The sequence below is a fragment of the Cavia porcellus genome, unplaced genomic scaffold, assembly GCF_034190915.1.
Source record: "Cavia porcellus strain 051 isolate PalLab524CR breed Dunkin Hartley unplaced genomic scaffold, mCavPor4.1 scaffold_7, whole genome shotgun sequence".
Lineage (NCBI taxonomy): Eukaryota > Metazoa > Chordata > Mammalia > Rodentia > Caviidae > Cavia > Cavia porcellus.
Genome location: NW_026947490.1, coordinates 46,484,877 through 46,504,080, shown reverse-complemented (window position 1 = coordinate 46,504,080; position 19,204 = coordinate 46,484,877). Strand labels below are relative to the sequence as shown.

The 19,204-nt window shown below is 35.1% G+C and overlaps 1 protein-coding gene across 3 annotated transcripts in view; it reads right to left on the bottom strand.

Annotated features, from left to right (window-relative positions):
- Positions 1 to 632: 632 nt before the first annotated feature.
- Positions 633 to 19,204, bottom strand: part of LOC101788766 (uncharacterized) — a 67,418-nt gene continuing 48,846 nt past the window's right edge. The window contains exons 13-18 of one of the 3 annotated variants that reach the window (XM_063253476.1): positions 17,532 to 17,816; positions 14,586 to 14,870; positions 11,458 to 11,742; positions 8,415 to 8,699; positions 5,397 to 5,680; positions 633 to 2,559 (exon numbers count right to left, since the gene is read on the bottom strand). In XM_063253476.1, coding sequence (XP_063109546.1) covers positions 2,554 to 2,559; positions 5,397 to 5,680; positions 8,415 to 8,699; positions 11,458 to 11,742; positions 14,586 to 14,870; positions 17,532 to 17,816 — 1,430 coding nt within the window. In that variant the 3' untranslated portion in view covers positions 633 to 2,553. The remainder of the gene's footprint in view (positions 2,560 to 5,396; positions 5,681 to 8,414; positions 8,700 to 11,457; positions 11,743 to 14,585; positions 14,871 to 17,531; positions 17,817 to 19,204) is intronic. The other 2 variants (XM_063253477.1, XM_063253478.1) reach the window with 2 other exon arrangements.

The window sequence follows — 19,204 nt, the reverse complement described above, 5'->3', positions numbered from 1 at the left end:
TGTCCTTTAGAAATATGTAACATACCTTGATTGTCATATTTTATATTATTGCTATTTCGCTTCTCTTTCCTGGAAAAATATTTCAACACTTCTTGCTCTTATTATTTCCTATCAATCATTAAGACGGAACTAAGGTTTTGTGTTCTTCAAGCTTCCAGAGTTACCAATAGTCTGTATGTTGCATCTCTAAATCTCTTTAGTACCTGTACATTTTCTTGATGACACTCAGTGCATGGTATGGATTTCAATTTTTTAATAAATGTACAAAACCTTTGAATTTAGGAATCATATGTTTGTTTATTTTTTGTGTAATAGAAATGTTCAAATCTCTGAGTCTGTTAATTACTTTATTTTTAAAGGAACAACAAAATCCTGAGACTGAAAATTTTCATAGCATGAGGTTTTAATACATGCAAAGACACATTTTAGTGGGTGAAATTAAAGAGCATTAAATGCAAAATAAAAGCCACCATAAATTGTTGACTACCTATAAAGATTCAAATGTAATTCTGAAAATGATTCTCAACAGCAATGCAGACTGTAAGCAAGAACAATTTTCATATAGGGACATAATAGGGACATAATTTTATATAGGGATTGATCATAGTTCAGTAAATATTGCAAATCCAAAAGATGTTAAAAATAGAAAAATTTGATTGACAACTTTGACAGTACAATGCAGTTGTGAAATACAACCAGATGTGACATGACAGAAGGCTTTGTGTAATCTTTGTTCATTTCACTTAAATGAGAACATTCTGTTTTTCTAATTTTAAAGAGAAATAAGAAAAACCATAAAAATAAAAATAAACAAATTTAAACATAACAACAATAAATACAAAAGGAGAACAATAAAAACAACAATATCTAATAGGGTTTTCAAAACAAGATTATAGGAATTTCACAATGGTTATTTGGCATGTTGTTAACCTCAAAAATACTTGCTCAGGTTTCCAGACATACAAATCAAATAAAAGAGTAAAATGGAACAGAATATTGGATTTCAAAGCAAAACAAAAGAAAATCTCCGACAGTTGCTATAATTCATATTGTTATCATCCAAATAAACTCCCAGACGACCAGCATTTGGTCTACAAAGTCAATCTAACAATGCAAGCATTATTTTTTTAACTTAATTTTAAAGAGAGTAAAACTAAACAGAACAAAACAGAACAAAGCAGATCAGAAGAAAAAAAATGTAAGTGACATAGATTTCAAAGCAAGACAACAGGAGATCAACAGTGGCTGCCATAAAGTCCCTTGTTTTCTTTTAAATAGTTGTCTACATCTTCATACACACAATGAATCATACAAAACAAAACAGTATAAAACTGAAACAAGGTTTGGAAGTAATATGGAACAAGAACACAAAAAGGAAAGCGAATAATTTCAGATGAAAATTAAATGAAATAAAAACACATTTGATTGGTGGGCTTTGTCTGAAAAACAGGCTGTGGTGAAAGAGAGAGAGAGAGAGAGAGACAGAGAGACAGAGAGAGAGAGAGAGAGAGAGAGAGACAGAGAGAGACAGAGAGAGAAGGAGAGAGAGAGAAAGGAAATACCAAAATGAAGGAGAGTGGAGGACACAGATTAGGAATATTGCCCAATGTATTTGTTCTAAATCATAAAATAGAGGTAGAATTAGAAGCAATGTTCACATGGAGGAGAATGCAGAAGAGTCATAACTGAGAGAAGACAACAAAATGAAGACCAAGCATGCAAGGGTAACATGCGTCTGAATATTCTAGCCAAGTAGGTGACAAATAATTAAATTTGATGAAAATCTACCCACGTGTTGTGAAGTAAACATTATCTAATTGGGGAATAAATGAAAAAGGATTAATGTGACAAATGTAACTAAAGGAAAGCAAGTTACCTCTATAAGCTGTAAGATGAAGTTTGAAGAGAAGAGAAATGAGATTTACCTTAAAAGACATGATGTTAATTTATCTAAATACTTAAACTGCAATTAGTGTAAAATGCTTCATATTGTCAAATATTAGTTTGCTAATTTTTAATTTTTCCAATGCATAAGAATGTTAGAAATTTATTGAGAATTCATTCTGCTTTATTTCATCACTTTAGTGGCCTCCTCAAAAATCCCATTCCTCAAATTTATTAGAACATGTTATAGGAGAGAGTTCTCCAAGTATTCAAGCTGTTGTCACCTGAGCTACGAGTACTCCTGTAGATAGTGAGGAATACACTAGGGAAGTAGTGACTGTGACCGAGATGGGGATTGAGACAAGATTGGGGAGGAGGCACCCTATTACATTTTCGGTTTTTTCTTTCTGAGAAGTTTCGCAGTGTTTTCTAGAGACGGCGTCATTTCGAAGAGTGCTATCAGTGTTTCCAGGCCCGCATCCATTTTGAAGTTTTTTGCCATCAGGTCAGCCAATTTAATTTTGTCACATTCTTCATACTTACTTCGCTGCAGTTTTAACTCTTCTGCCAGTAAGGACTTTATCATTCTAAAATGATAGTCACTGAGAGGATATAAGCCGTGCAGAAAAACGATTTCCTTGCATGAATTTTCCTTCCATGTAAAAAGAGTCAAATCTACAAAAGAAATTTGGTAAATGAGTTTTCGTTTCACATGTGTAGATACAACTTGACAAATGAGGTATGCCTCTTGATTTGATTCCTGACAGAGTGAGGTCCACACTATTATGATATGTTCGTGTGTGCAAAAAGGAAGACAGAATTACCAGATGGTTCACTGTAGAAAGGTGATGCTGAACAATTCCTAAGAGGCTCCTGCCAGTGTGAAATGTATCAGGGATGGATGTGAGAGAACAAAGTTTGGAGTCCACAGATCTTACAGGCTCAGACGACTGGCCAAGTCCCAGCTCTGCTTTTTATTCTGTATAGACTGGAGTTTTTCCTTGGTGTATGTGTTGTAACTACCACTTCCCCTAAGCAGCCCTCTTGATCATTTCAGTGTTCATTAACTATGTGTGATTAGCATAGCATCCAATGAGGTATTTAATGATGTTCCCTGTAGCCCTGTGAGTATCACGGTTGAAAGTTCACATGTGATCCAGAGTATGATTAAAGCATTGATTTGTTGGAAGTACTTTAGCTATTACTGATATTTTCTTTAGTCATTGTTTTTTTTTTTTTCTTTGCCTTTTTCCTTTTTATCAGTACTGAAGATTGAACTCACGACTGCCTACTTGCAAGGCAGGCGCTTATGACCCTGAGCTAAATCCCCAGCCCCATATTTAGCCATTTTTTAAAAAAAATATAACCATTGGTTTGTCATGGTTCAAGCCATATTTCAAGTTTCCTTAATATCTTCAAACATGCTCATGTTTCTCAAAAAAGCAACAATAACAACAACAAAGACTCTCTTTTCTGCATATTATACTGAAGCACATCAATTTTCATATTTTACCTGGTAATTTTTGGTCTGCCTGAAAGGACCTTGTTTTAAAATGTTATTCATTAGAAACACTTGCTTGTTGCATTATCTGTCATTATCAATGGACGATTCTTTTCTTGAAAAAACGTTCCTATGATTGTTGTTCTTACGAGCAGCATGAGACTGTTGAGTCAGTTCTGGTTTTGTGTACTGCAACTTTTTAAATTCCCTAAATGCACTGAGTACATTGCCTTTCAACCAATTTAGCACCTATATGTTTGTTCAGCACATTCAGAAGAAATTGCAAATTTGATAAATGTAAAAATCATTTTAATTTAAGAGTCACGTGTTTGTGCATCTTTTGAGTGGTTGAAATGTTGGAGTCCCTGGGTGTGTAATCTGCCTCCTTGTGAATTGCTTTGTTCAAGGGAACAAGGCAATCCAGAAAGGAAAACTCTGATTGTAATAGCTGTAAATACATAGCAAAAGAGACTTCAGGATAGTGAGATCGAAAGTATATAGGCAAAACAAATGCTCAATGAGCCCTAAATAAGGAGTCTATCATTTCAAGATATTCAACAGTGATACTGAAATTGATTCCCAGCAGGAAACAGATGGCTACAAAAGGAGTTATTTTTATCAAATACTGGTGCAACACCCTGTATGGATGGCAAAAACAATTGTTTTAAAAATGCAAATGTTGCATTGGTGGCTTTGACAACACAATGCAGTTGTATAATACAGTCAGATATGAAGTGCAACAAAGCTATGTATAATGTCCATTTAGTTCACTAAAATGAGACAATTCTACTTGGATGCTGAAACATTATGGATTTTGACTGAGGCCTAGGAATAAAGAAAGCAGTGACTTTTTTTTTTTGTAGTATGACTTTTAGAACATAAGAGTGAAGTAACTTGCAAAATCAGGATTCTAACTTTTGAAATACTTCTAATCTTCCATGGTTAGAAGTGGTGCTCTCAACTTACCTTCTGTGAAATAAAATTTGAAAAAATCCATTAGAACCATGGTATTTCATAATTTGTATTTGTATACAAATTTGTATTTCATACAAATGGTATTTCAAAAGAAAAGCCTCAAAATCTATTCTGTGTTTCTAACGACCTTGTTGGTTCCAAAAGGGAAAAAGAGAAACGCAGAAACAATGTTTGGGAGTAATAGGAAAAAAGGATTTGAAAAGCAAAGCAGAGAATCCCTTGGGGAAAATGTCATTGAAATCAAAACACATTTGACGGGAATGCTTTGCCTGAAAAAGAGCTCTGATGAAAAAGGGAAAAAAACAAAAACCAAAAAATGAAATATAAATATGTTGCAGGGTGGAAGGACACAGACTAGCAAGATTTTCAATGCATTTGTCCTAAATTATGAAATAGAGGCAGAATCAGAAACAATGCTCACATGCAGGAGAACGTAGAAGAGTCATAACTGCAAGAGAAGACAGCAAAATAAAATCCAGGCATTCAATTTTACCATTCGCCTGAACGTTCTAGCCCAGTAGATGACCAATGAGTAAATTCAATTTAAAACATCTATCCACATGTCGTAAACTAAACATTATCTAATTTGGGAATAAATAAAAAAGAGATTAATGTGCCAAATCTAAGTGAAAGCCAGTCACCTCTATAAAGGAAGCTTTCAAAATGAGAAGTTTGAAGACATCGGAAATAAGATTTACTCTAAAAGATATGTGATATTAATTGATCTAAATACTTAAATTGCATGCATTGTAAAACTCTTTATGTTGTCAAATGTTATTTTGCTAATTTTTAATTTTTCCAATGCATCCGAATACTACAAATTTGTTGAGAATTCATTCTGCTATGGTGGCTTCTTCAAAATTCTTCTTCTTCAAATTTATTAAAACAAGTTAGAGGAGTGTAGTTCTCTAGGATTTCAACTTGTTGGCACCTAAGCTACTAGTACTGCTATAGATACAAAGGAATATGCTGGGGATGTGATGACACTGACCAAAGTGGTGAGTGAGACAAGATTGGGGAGAGTGCATCCCATTACCTTTTGGCTTTCATTCCTGAGAAGTTCTGCAGTGTTTTCTAGAGGTGGCATCATTTCAAAGAGTGCTATCAATTTTCCAAGGCCCGCATCCACTAGAAACTTTTCTGACATCAGGTCGGCCAACTTAATTTTGTCACATTCTTCATACTCTATTTGCTTCAGTTTTAACTCTTCTGCCAGTAAGCACTTTATCATTCTAAAATGATAGTCACTGAGAGGATATAAGCCGTGCAGAAAAACGATTTCCTTACATGTATTTTTCCTCCTTGGAAAGGCAGTTAAACCTAAAAAACAAAATTGGCAAATAGACTTTCACTATACATGCATAGAGACAACATGTATCTGTCTATTTGATTCCTAATAGAGAGAAGTCCACACTGCTGTGATACATGTGTGTGTGCAGAAAGAGGACATAATTACCAGATGTTTCATTGTAGAAAGGGTCGAAGAAGAGCACTATGAATAATTCCAAGAGGCTCCTGCATATTGAAGTTGACAGGTGTGGGTGATGGGTAGGGGAGAAAGAAGTGGAGATAGGCAGATGTTACAGGCTTAGAGGACTGGCTATGCAGTGTCCAAGTCTCTGACTCTGGGTTTTGTTCTGTAGAGCCTGGAGTTTTTCCTTGGCGTGTGTGTATTGCAAGTATCTCTTCTGCCAAGCAACCCTGTGGAGTATTTGACTGCTCATTAATGAAGTGCAGTTAGCATAGTGTCTAATGTGACATTCAACAATGTCCCTTGTATCCCTTCCAGTGTCAGCACTGAGCGTTCGCATCTAGTCCATGGAAGTATTAAATCATTGATTGGCACTATATTAGCTGTTACTGGATGTTTTTTTTTGTAATTTTTATTTAAATATAACCATTTTTCAGTCACTTAGCAATGACTTGACCTTGCTGAATTTCTTGAATATACTCACATTTCTTACACAAAAAAATGAAAAGAACATTATAACAATGAAAAAGACTGTCGTTTCTACATAGCATACTGAAGAATGTTTGTTTTCATTCTTTGCATTTTTTTGTTAATTTTTGGTCTGTCAGTAAGGATGTTTTCATTCTAACATGATATTCAGTAAAAGCATGCAAGGCATTTTGTTTGTCGTATTTTCTGTCACTGCCAGCTGACTTTTGTTTTCCTGGAAAACCATTCCTACACTTCTTGCTCTTATGAGCACAATGTGACTTTTTGGAATGAATTCTGGTTTTGAATGCTGCAGGATTTCAGACTCCGAAAATGGAATGAGTGTCTCATCTGACAATTAATTTAGCAATAGTGCTTTTTCTTCAGGATATTCAGAATAAATATTCTATTTTTGGATAAATGTAAAAAACATTGTAGTTTGAGAATCTCATGTTTGTGTATTTTTTGACTGGTTGAAATGTTCGAGTCCTTGAGCCTGTGAATTGTCTCCATGTTAAGGGAACAAGGAAATCCTGAGATGGAAAATTTCATCAAATGATGTGCAAATCCACGGAAGTCAAATTGCAGGTTAATGAGAATAAAGAGTATTTTAGGCAAAACAAATTCTCTACCGGCACCCCCAAAAAAGGAGTCTATCACCTGGCCTTATTCAAGACTCGAATAAAAAGTGATTCTTAGCAGGAAACAGATGGATACAAGAGAAATAATTTTTTTGGAATACTAGCCCAGTATTCTAGATGGTGCACAAAAGCTTTTTAGAAATAGTGAATTTTCATTGGTGGCTTTGACCGCAAAGTGAATTTGTGAAATATAGTCAGATGTAAAGTGACACAAAGCTATGTATAATGTCTCTTTAGTTCAGTAAAATTAGATGATTCTATTTGGATGTTGAAGTGTAATGGATGTTGATTGACATCAATGGATAAATATAGCAATGGCATTTCTTATAATACAATTTTTAGAACACATGAGTGAAATAACATTATGCAAACTTCAGATTCTGAATTTCAAAATATGCCTAGTCATTCACGTGTAGAAGAGGTGTTCTGAACTTGTATTGTGTGAAACCAAATTTGGATCCAAAATTTAAAACTATATGGAAACAGTATTATAATAAAAATCATTAAAATCTATTCTTGAATTCCTATCAGGCTCCTGAGATCCAAGACAGAAAAACACCCCACATATAAACAATGCTTTGAATTAATTGTTAATAGAAATCTGCAAAGCACAGTAGAGAATCCCATGGGGGAAAATTCAGTAAAAAAAGACACACTGATTGTCGTGCTTTGTCCGAAAAAAAAAAAGACCTGTAGAAATGGATACACACACACACACACAAACCCAAAACCCAAACCAGCAAGTATTAATATGGTGGAAGCAGGAAAGAAAAGGACTAGGAATCGTTCCCAATGTATTTGTCCTAAAGCTTATAATAGAGGCAAATTTAGAAAAAATTCTCTTATGTGAGCGAATGCAGAAATGCCAAAACTGCAAGAGAAGATATCAAAACAAAATCCAAGCGTGCAATTCTGTCATGCACCTAAATATTCTAGCAAGGTATATGACAAATGATTAAATTCAATTTCAAACATCTACCCACTTGTTGTGGAATACATATTATCTAATTATGTAATAAATGAAAAAAGAGATTGTTTCGAATTTGACAAAGAGAAAGTCATTTACATCTATAGAGGCAGATTTAAGATGAAAAGTTTGAAGGCAGGGGAAATGAAATGAGATTTACCTTAAAAGATACATGACATTAATCGATCTAAATACTTAAAATACATTCATTATAAAGTGCATCATGATGTCAAATGTTATGGGGCTAATTTTTAATTTTTCCAATGCATCCGAATACTACAAATTTGTTGAAAATTCATTCTGCTTCATATCATCACTTTCATGATCTCGCCAAAAATCCCCCAGAAATTTATTACAATATGTTAAGGAGTATAAATCTCTAGATTTCCAACCTGTTTTCATCTGTGCTACTAGAACTGCTGTAGATACTGAGGAACATGCTGGAGAAGTGATGACTGAGACCAAGGTGGGGATTGAGGCAAGACTTGGGAGAGTGCATCCCATTACCTAATGGGTGTTTTTTCCTGAGAAGTTCAGCAATGTTTTGGAGAGGTGGTAACATTTCAAAGAGTGCTATCAATTTTCCAAGGCCCGCATCCACTAGAAACTTTTCTGACATCAGGTCGACCAACTTAATTTTGTCACATTCTTCATACTCTATTTGCTTCAGTTTTAACTCTTCTGCCAGTAAGGACTTTATCATTCTAAAATGATAGTCACTGAGAGGATATAAGCCGTGCAGAAAAACAGTTTCCTTACATGTATTTTTCCTCCGTGGAAAGGCAGGTAAACCTACAAAACAAAATTGGCAAATAGACTTTCACTATACATGTATAGAGACAACATATGTCTGTCTATTTGATTCCTAACAGAGAGACATCCACACTGCTATGATGCATGTATGTGTGCAGAAGGAGGACATAATTACCAGATGTTTCATTGTAGAAAGGGTCGAAGAAGAGCACTATGAATAATCCAAGAGGCTCCTGCATATTGAAGTTGACAGGTGTGGGTGATGGGTAGGGGAGAAAGAAGTGGAGATAGGCAGATGTTACAGGCTTAGAGGACTGGCTATGCAGTGTCCAAGTCCCTGACTCTGTGTTTAGTTGTGTAGAGACTGGAGTTTTTCTTTGGCATGTGTGTATTGCAAGTATCTCTTATGTCAAGCAACCTTCTGGAGTATTTGACAGCTCAATAATGAAGTGCAGTTAGTATAGTGTCTAATGTGACATTCAACAATGTCCCCTGTATCCCTTCCAGTGTTACCATTGAAGATTAGCATCTAGTCCATGGCAGTTTTAAATCATTGATGGGCACTACATTAGCTGTTACTGGATGTTTTTCTTTAGTAATTTTTATTTAAATACAACCATTTTTCAGTCACTTAGCAATGACTTGACCTTGCTGAATTTCTTGAAAAATACTCACATTTCTCACACACACAAAAAATGAAAAGAACAGTATAACAATAAAAAAGACTGTCGTTTCTACATAGCATACTGAAGCATGTTTGTTTTCATTCTTTGCATTTTTTGATAATTTTTGGTCTATCAGTAAGGATGTTTTCATTCTAAAATGATATTCAGTAAAAGCATGCAAGGCATTTTGTTTGTCGTATTTTCTGTCACTGCCAGCTGACTTTTGTTTTCCTGGAAAACCATTCCTACACTTCTTGCTCTTATGAGCACAATGTGACTTTTTGGAATGAATTCTGGTTTTGATTCTGCAAGATTTCAGTCTCCCGAAATGGAATGAGTGTCTTATCTGACAATCAATTTAGCAATAGTGCATTTTCTTCAGGACATTCTGAATAAATTTTCTATTTTTGGATAAATGTACAAAACATTGTAGTTTGAGAATCTCATGTTTGTGTATTTTTTGACTGGTTGAAATGCTCGAGTCCTTGAGACTGTGAATTGTCTCCATGTTAAGGGAATAAGGAAATCCTGAGATGGAAAATTTCATCAAATGATGTGTAAATCCATGGAAGTCAAATTGCAGGGTAGTGAGAATGAAAGAGTATTTTAGGCAAAACAAATGCTCTACAAGCACCCACAAATAAGGAGTCTATCACCTGCTCTTATTCAAGAATCATATTCAACGTGATTCTTAGCAGGAAAAAGATGGATACAAGAGAAATCATTTTTTGGAACACTGTTCCATATCCTATATGGTGGGCAAAAGCTTTCTAGAAATAGCAGATTTTCATTGGTGGCTTTGACAACACAGTGAAATTGTGAAATACAGTCAGATGTAATATTACACAAAGTCATGTATGATGTATCTTTAGTTCAGTAAAACAAGATGATTTTATATGGATGTTGATATGTTATGGATTTTGATTGAGGTCAATGGATAAATATCGCAATGGCATTTCCTATAATATAATTTTTAGAACTCGTGAGTGAAATAACCTTCTGTAAACTTCAGATTCTGAATTGTAAAATATGCCTCGTCCTCCATGTGTAGAAGTGGTGTTTTGAACTTGTATTGTGTGAAACCAAACTTTGGATCCAAAATTTAAAACTATATGGAAACAATATTCTAATAAAAAGCATAAAAATCTATTCTTGGATTCCTATCAGGCTCCTGAGATCCAAGACAGAAAAACACCCCACATATTAACAATGCTTTGAATTCATTGTTAATAAAAATATGAAAAGCAAAGTAGAGAATCCCATGGGGGAAAATTCAGTAAAAAAAGACACACTGATTGTCGTGCTTTGTCTGAAAAATAGGGTCTGTAGAAAGACACACACACACACACACACACACACACACACACACACACACACACAAAAAACCCAAAACCCAAACCAGGAAGTATTAATCTGGTGGAAGGTGTAAAGACACAGACTAGGAATCTTTCCCAATGTATTTGTCCTAAAGTTTAAAATAGAGGCAGAATTAGAAAAAATGCTCACATGTGGGAGAATGCAGAAGTTCCCCAAGTGCAAGAGAAGACAGCAAAATAAAATGCAACCATGCTATTCTGTCATGCACCTAAACATTTTAGCCAAGTATATGACAAATGATTAAATTCAATTTCAAACATCTACCCACTTGTTCTGGAATACATATTATCTAATTTGGTAATAAATGAAAAAGAGATTGTTGTTTCGAATTTGACTAACAGAAAGACATTTACATCTAAAAAGTCTGTTTTAAGAGGAAAAGTATGAAGGCAGGGAAAATGAAATGAGATTTACCTAATAAGGTACATGATAATCGATCTAAATACTTAAACTACTTTCATTATAAAGTGCATCATGATATCAAAAGTTACTTGGCTAATTTTTAATTTTTCCAATGCATCAAATATTACAAATTTTTGACAATTCATTCTGCTTCATACTATCATTTTCATGATCTTGCCAAAAATCCCCCAGAAATTTATTATGATGTGTTATAGAAATGTAGTTCTTTAGATTTCAAACTTGTTGGCACCTGAGCTACAAGAACTGCTGTATATAATGAGGACTTTGCTGGGGAAGTGATGACTGTGACCAGATGGGGATTGAGACAAGACTTGGGAGAGTGCATCCATTACCTTTTGGGTTTTCTTTCCTGAGAAGTTCTGCAGTATTTTGTAGAGGTGGTAACATTTCAAAGAGTTCTATCAGGGTTCCCAGGCCCGCATCCATTATGAACTTTTCTGACATCAGGTCGGCAAATTTAATTTTGTCACATTCTTTATACTCTCTTTGCTTCAGTTTTAACTCTTCTGCCAGTAAGCACTTTATCATTCTAAAATGATAGTCACTGAGAGGATATAAGCTGTGCAGAAGAACAATTTCCTTGCATGTATTTTCTTTCCATGTAAAAAGAGTCAAATCTACAAAAGAAATTTGGCAAGTGAGTTTTAATTTCACATGTATAGATACAACTTGACAAATGAGGTATGCCTCTTCATTTGATTCCTGACAGAGTGAGGTCCACACTATTATGATATGTTCGTGTGTGCAACAAGGAGGACAGAATTAACAGATGTTTCACTGCAGAAAGGTGATGCTGAAGAATTCCTAAGAGGCTCCTGCCAATGTGACATGTATCAGGGATGGATGTGAGACATGAAAGTTTACTGTATGCAGATTTTACAGGTTGAGACGACTGGCCACGTCCACGGCTCTGGTTTTTATTCTTTATAAACTGGATGTTTTCCTTGGTGTATGTGTATTGCAAATACCTTTTCCCCAAAGCAGCCATCTTGATCATTTGAGTGTTCATTAACTATGTGTGATTAGCTTGGCATCTAATGAGGTATTTAATGATGTCTCCTGTAGCTCTCTCAGTATCACTGTTGAATGTCCGCAGTGGTACAGAGTATGATTAAAGCATTGATTTGTTGGAAGTACTTTAGATGCTAGAGGATATGCTGCTTTAGCCATTTTTTAAAAAGTACCCATTTTTCTGTGATGGTTCAAGCCATATTTCAAGTTTCCTTAATTTCTTCAACCATGTTCATATTTCTCAATAAGTGAAAATAAAAACAACAACAACAAAAAAACTACAAAAAGACTCTTTTCTGGATATTATACTGAAGGACATCCATTTTCACATTTTACCTGTTTTTTTTTTTTTTTTTTTGTCTGCTAATAAGGATCTTGTTTTAAAATGATATTAGAAACACTTGCTTGTTGCATTATCTGTCACTGTGAATTGACTAATTCTTTTCTTCAAAAAACTTTCCTATGATTGTTGTTCTTATGAGCAGCATGAGACTGTTAGGAGTCAGTTCTGGTTTTGTGTTCTGCAACATTTCAGACTCCCCAAATGCACTGAGTATATTGCCTTTGAACCAATTTAGCACCTATATGTTTGTTTGGGACATTCAGGAGAAAGTACAACTTTTGGAGAAATATAAAAATCATTTTAATTTAAGAATCACATGTTTGTACACCTTTCGAATGGTTGAAATGTTGGAGTCCCTGAGTGTGTGAACTGCCTCTTGTGAAATTCTTTGTCAAGTGAACAAGGAAATCCAGAGAAGGTAAACTCCCATTGCAAGAGGTGTAAATACATATGAAAAGAAACTGCAGGGTAGTGAGATGAAAAAGTATTCTAGGCAAAACAAAGGCTCAACGAGCACCCCTAAATAAGGAGTCTATCATTTTAAGATATTCAATCGTGATACTGAAATTGATTCGTAGCAGGAAACAGATGGCTACAAAAGGAGTTATTTTTATGGAATACTGGTGCAACACGCTGTATGGATGGGAAAAACAAATGTTTTAAAAATGCAAATGTTGCATTGGTGGCTTTGACAACACAATGAAGTTGTGAAACACAGTCAGATATGAAGTGCAACAAAGCTATGTGTAAGGTCCATTTTTGTCACTGAAGTGAGTCACTTCTCCTTGGATATTGAAACATTATGGATTTTGACTGATGCCTAGGGATAAAGAAAGCAGTGACATTTTTTGTAGTACCATTTTTAGAACCTATGTGTGAAGCAACTTACAAAATCAGAATTCTAAATTTTGAAATACTTCTAATCTTTCATGGTTAGAAGAGGTGCTCTCAACTTACCTTCTGTGAAATTAAATTTGAAACAAATATTAGAACCATATACATATGGTATTCAACAGAAAAGGCTCAAAATATATTCTCTGTTTCTAAAGAGCTTGGTAGGGGCTGGGGATTTAGCTCAGCGGCATAAGCACCTGCCTTGCAAGCAGGCGGTCATGAGTTCGATCCCCGGTACCGATAAAAACGAAAAAGACAAAAAAAAAAAAGTTAAAAAAAAAAAAAAAAAAGAGCTTGGTGGTTCCAAAAGGGATAAAAGACAGACACAGAAACAATGTTTGGGAGTAATAGGAAAAAAGGATTTGAAAACCGAAGCAGAGAATTCCTAGGGGAAAACGGCATTGAAATCAAAACACATTTGATGGGAATGCTTTGCCTGAAAAAGAGCTCTGATGAAAAAGGGAAAAAAAAAAAAAAACAAAATCCAAAAAATGAAATATAAATATGATGAGGGCGGAAGGACACAGACAAGAAGAGTTTCCAGTGTATTTGTCCTAAATCATAAAATAGAGGCAGAATCAGAAACAATGCTCACACTGCAGGAGAACATAGAAGAGTCATAACTGCAAGAGAAGACAGCAAAATGAAATCCAAGCATTGAATTGTTCCATTTGCCTTCAAGTTCTAGCCAAGTAGATAACCAATGATTAAATTCAATTTCAAAAATCGATCCAGATGTTGTAAACTAAACATCATCTAATTAGGGAATGAATAAAAAAAGAGATTATTGTGCCAAATCTAAGTGAAAGCCAGTTACCTCTATAAAGGAAGCTTTCAAAATGAAAATTTTAAAGACAAGGGAAATGAGATTTACCCTAAAAGACGTGATATTAATTGATCTAAACACTTAAACTGCATTCATTGTAAAACTCTTCATGTTGTCAAATGTAATTTTGCTAATTTTTAATCTTTTCAATGCATCAATATTACAAATTTGTGGAGAATTCATTCTGCTTTGGTGGCTTCCTCAAAATGCCTCTCCTTCAATATGTCAAAACATGTTATGGTAGTGTAGCTTTCTAGGTTTTCAACTTGTTGACACCTAAGCTACTAGTACTGCTGTAGATACAAAGCTGGGGAATATGCTGGGGAAGTGATGTCACTGACCAAAGTGGTGAGTGAGACAAGATTGGGGAGAGTGCATCCCATTACCTTTTGGCTTTTCTTTCCTGAGAAGCTTGGCGGTGTTTTGTAGAGGTGGGATCATTTCAAAGAGTGCTATCAGTTTTCCCAGGCCCGCATCTATTGCAAAATTATCTGCCATCAGGTCAGCAAATTTAATTTTGTCACATTCTTTATACTCTCTTTGCTTCAGTTTTAACTCTTCTGCCAGTAAGCACTTTATCATTCTAAAATGATAGTCACTGAGAGGATATAAGCCGTGCAGAAAAACGATTTCCTTGCATGTATTTTCCTTCCATGTAAAAAGAGTCAAATCTACAAAAGAAATTTGGCAAATGAGTTTTCATTTCACGTGTGTAGATACAACTTGACAAATGAGGTATGCCTCTTCATTTGATTCCTGGCAGAGTGAGGTCCACACTATTATGATATGTTCGTGTGTGCAACAAGGAGGACAGAATTACTAGATGGTTCACTGTAGAAAGTTGATGCTCAAGATTTCCTAAGAGGCTCCTGCCAATGTGAAATGTATCAGGGATGGATGTGAGAGATGAAAGTTTAGTGTACGCAGATCTTACAGGTTGGGACCACTGGCCAAGTCCCCCGCTATGGTTTTTATTCCCTATAGACTGGATTTTTTCCTTGGTGTATGTGTATTGCAACTACCTTTCCCCCCAAGGACCTCTTGATCATTTGAGTGTTCATTAAGTAAGTGTGAATAGCATGGCATCTAATGAGGTATATGAAGATGTCCCCTTTAGCCCTCTCAGTGTTACTGTTGAATGTCCACATGCAGTCCAGAGTATGATTAAAGCACTGATTTGTTGGAAGTACTTTAGCTGTTACTGGATGTATTGCTTTAGCCATTTAAAAAAATATAAGCATTTTTCTGTCACGGTTCAAGCCATATTTCAAGTTTCCTTAATATCGTCAATCATGCTCATATTTGTCAAAAAAGTGAAAATAACAACAACAACAAAGACTCTCTTTTCTGCATATTATACTGAAAAACATCAATTTTCATATTTTACCTGGTAATTTTCGGCCTGTTAGTAAGGACCTTGTTTTAAAATGATATTCATTAGAAATACTTGCTTGTTGCATTATCTGTCACTGTCAATTGACGATTCTTTTCTTGAAATAAACGTTCCTAATATTGTTGTTCTTATGAGCAGCATGAGACTGTTAGGAGTCAGTTCTGGTTTTGTGCTCTGCAACATTTCAGACTCTGCAAATACACTGAGTATATTTCCTTTGAACCAATTTAGCACCTATATGTTTGTTCGGGACATTCAGAAGAAAGTGCAACTTTTGTATAAATGTAAAAATCATTTTAATTTAAGAATCAAGTGTGTGTGTGCATGTTTTGAGTGGTTGAAATGTTGGAGTGCACTCCTTGTGAATTGCTTTGTTCAAGGGAACAAGGAAATCCAGAGCAGGAAAACTCCCATTCAAGAGGTGTAAATACATGCGAAAAGAAACTTCAGGGTAGAGAGATCAAAAAGTATTGTAGCCAAAACAAATGTTCTATGAGTAAGCCTAAATAAGGAGTGTATCATTTCAAGATATTCAACAGTGGTACTGAAATTGATTCCCAGCAGGAAACAGATGGCTACAAAAGGAGTTATTTTTATGGAATACTGGTGCAACACCCTGTATGGATGGCAAAACAAATGTTTTAAAAATGCAAATGTTGCATGCTAGCTTTGACAACACAATGCAGTTGTGAAATACAGTCAGATATGAAGTGCAATAAAGCTATGCATAATGTCCATTTAGTTCACTAAAATGAGACAATTCTGCTTGGATGTTGAAATATTATGGATTTTGATTGAGGCCTAGGGATAAAGCTAGCAGTGACCTTTTTTGTAGTACCATTTTTTGAACATATGAGTGAAGTAACTTGCAAATCAGGATTCTAAATTTTGAAATACTTCTAGTCTTCCATGGTTAGAAGAGGTGTTCTCAACTTACCTTCTGTGAAATCAAATTTGAAAAAAAAAATTAAAACCATATCAAATGGTATTTCAACAGAAAAGACTAAAAATCCATTCTCTGTTTCTAATGACCTTGTTGGTTCCAAAGGGGAAAAAGGCCGACTCAGAAACAATGTTTGCGAGTAATAGGAAAAAAGGATTTAAAAAGCGAAGCAGGGAATTCCTCGCGGAAAAGTCATTGGAATCAAAACCCATTTGATGTGAATGCTTTGTCTGAATAAAAGCTCTGATGAAAAGAGAAAAAATAGCAACCAATAAATGAAATACAAATATGCTGCTGGGTGGAAGGACACAGACTAGGAAGATTTTCCAATGTACTTGTCCTAAATCATGAAATAGAGGCAGAAACAGAAATAATGCTCACCCTGCAGGAGAATGTAAAAGAGTCATAACTGCAAGAGAAGACAGCAAAGTGAATTTCAAGCATTGAATTGTACTGTTCGCCTGAGCATTCTGTCCAAGTGATAACCAATGAGTAAATTCAATTTCAAACATTTGTCCACTGGTCGTAAACTAAACATTATCTAATTTGGGAATGAATAAAAAAGACATTAATGTGCCAAATCTAAGTGAAAGACAGTCATCTGTATAAAGGAAGCTTTCAAAATGAAAATTTTGAAGACATGGGAAATGAGATTTACCCTAAAGGACATGTGATATTAATTGATCTAAATAATTAAACTACATTCATTGTAAAACTCTTCATGTTGTTAAATGTTATTTTGTAAATTTTAAATTTTTCCAATGCATCAGAATATTACAAATTTGTTGAGAATTCATTCTGCTTTGGTGACTTCCTCAAAATTCCTCTCCTTCAAATTAATTAAAACATGTTATTGGAGTGTAGTTCTCTAGGATTTCAACTTGTTGCAACATGAGCTAGTACAACTGTAGTAGCTACTGAGGAATATGCTGGGGAAGTGATGACTGTGACCAAGTTGGGGATTGAGGCAAGACTTGGGAGAGTGCATCCCATTACCTTTTGGCTTTTCTTTCCTGAGAAGTTCTGCAGTGTTTTGTAGAGGTGGTAACATTTCAAACAGTGCTATCAATTTTCCCAGGCCCGCATCCATTATGAACTTTTCTGCCATCAGGTCGGCAAATTTAATTTTGTCACATTCTTTATACTCTCTTTCCTTTAGTTTTAATTCTTCTGCCAGTAAGCACTTTATCATTCTAAAATGATAGTCACTGAGAGGATATAAGCCGTGCAGAAAAACGATTTCCTTGCATGTAGTTTTTTTCCATGTAAAAAGAGTCAAATCTACAAAAGAAATTTGGCAAGTGAGTTTCAATTTCATATGTGCAGATACAACTTGACAAATGAGGTATGCCTCTTCATTTGATTCGTGACAGAGTGAGGTCCACACTGTTATTTGTTACATTCATGTGTGCAACAAGGAGGACAGAATTACGACATGGTTGACTGTAGAAAGGTGACGCTGAAGAATTCCTAAGAGGCTCCTGCCAGTGTGAAACGTATCAGGGATGGATGTGAAAGATGAAAGTTTGGAGTCCACAGATCTTACAGGTTGTGATGACTGACCAAGTCCCCGGCTCTGGTTTTTATTCTCTATAGACTGGACTTTTTCCTTGGTGTATGTGTATTGCAACTACCTCTTCCCCCAAGCAGCCCTCTTGATCATTTGACTGTTCATTAACTATGTGTGATTAGCATGGCATCTAATGAGGTATTTAATGATGTCCACTGTAGCTCTCTCAGTTTGACTGTTGAATGTCCACGTGTGGTCCAGAGTATGATTAAATATTGATTTGTTGGGAGTACTTCATCTGTTACTGTATATATTTCTTTAGACGTGTAAAAAAAATTACCATTTTTGGTGTCACGGTTCAAGCCATATTTCAGCTTTGCTTAATTTCTTCAACCATGCTCATATTTCTCAAAAAAGTGAAAATAACAACAACAAACACAAAGTCTCTCTTTTCTGCATATTATACTGAAGCACATCAATTATCGTATTTTACTTTGTAATTTTTGGTCTGCTCGTAAAGACCTTGTTTTCAAATTATATTCATTAGAAACACTTGCTTGTTGCATTATCTGTCACTGTCAATTGACGATTCTTTTCTTGAAAAAATGTTCCTATGATTGTTGTTCTTATGAGCAGTATGAGACTGTTAGGATCAGTTCTGGTTTTGTGTTCTGCAACATTTCAGACTCCCCAAATGCACTGAGTATATTGCCTTTGAACCAGTTTAGCACCTATGTGTTTCTTTGGAACATTCAGGAGAAATTGCAACTTTTGGATAAATGGAAAAAATCATTTTAATTTAAGAATCACGTGTTTGTGCATTTTTTGAGTGGTTGAAATTTTGGAGCCTCTGTGAGTGTGAGCCTCCTCCTTGTGAATTGCTTTGTTCAAGGGAACAAGGAAATCCAGAGAAGAAAAACTACCATTGCAAGAGGTGTAAATACATAGGAAAAGAAATTGCAGTGTAGGGAGATCGAAAAGTATTATAGGCAAAACAAATGCTCTATAAGCACCCATAAATAAAGAGTCTATCATTTGAAGATATTGAATAGTGATACTGAAATTGATTCACAGCATCAAACAGATGCCTACAAAAGGAGTTATTTTTATGGAATAGTGGTGCAACACCCTGTATGGATGGCAAAAACAAATGTTTTAA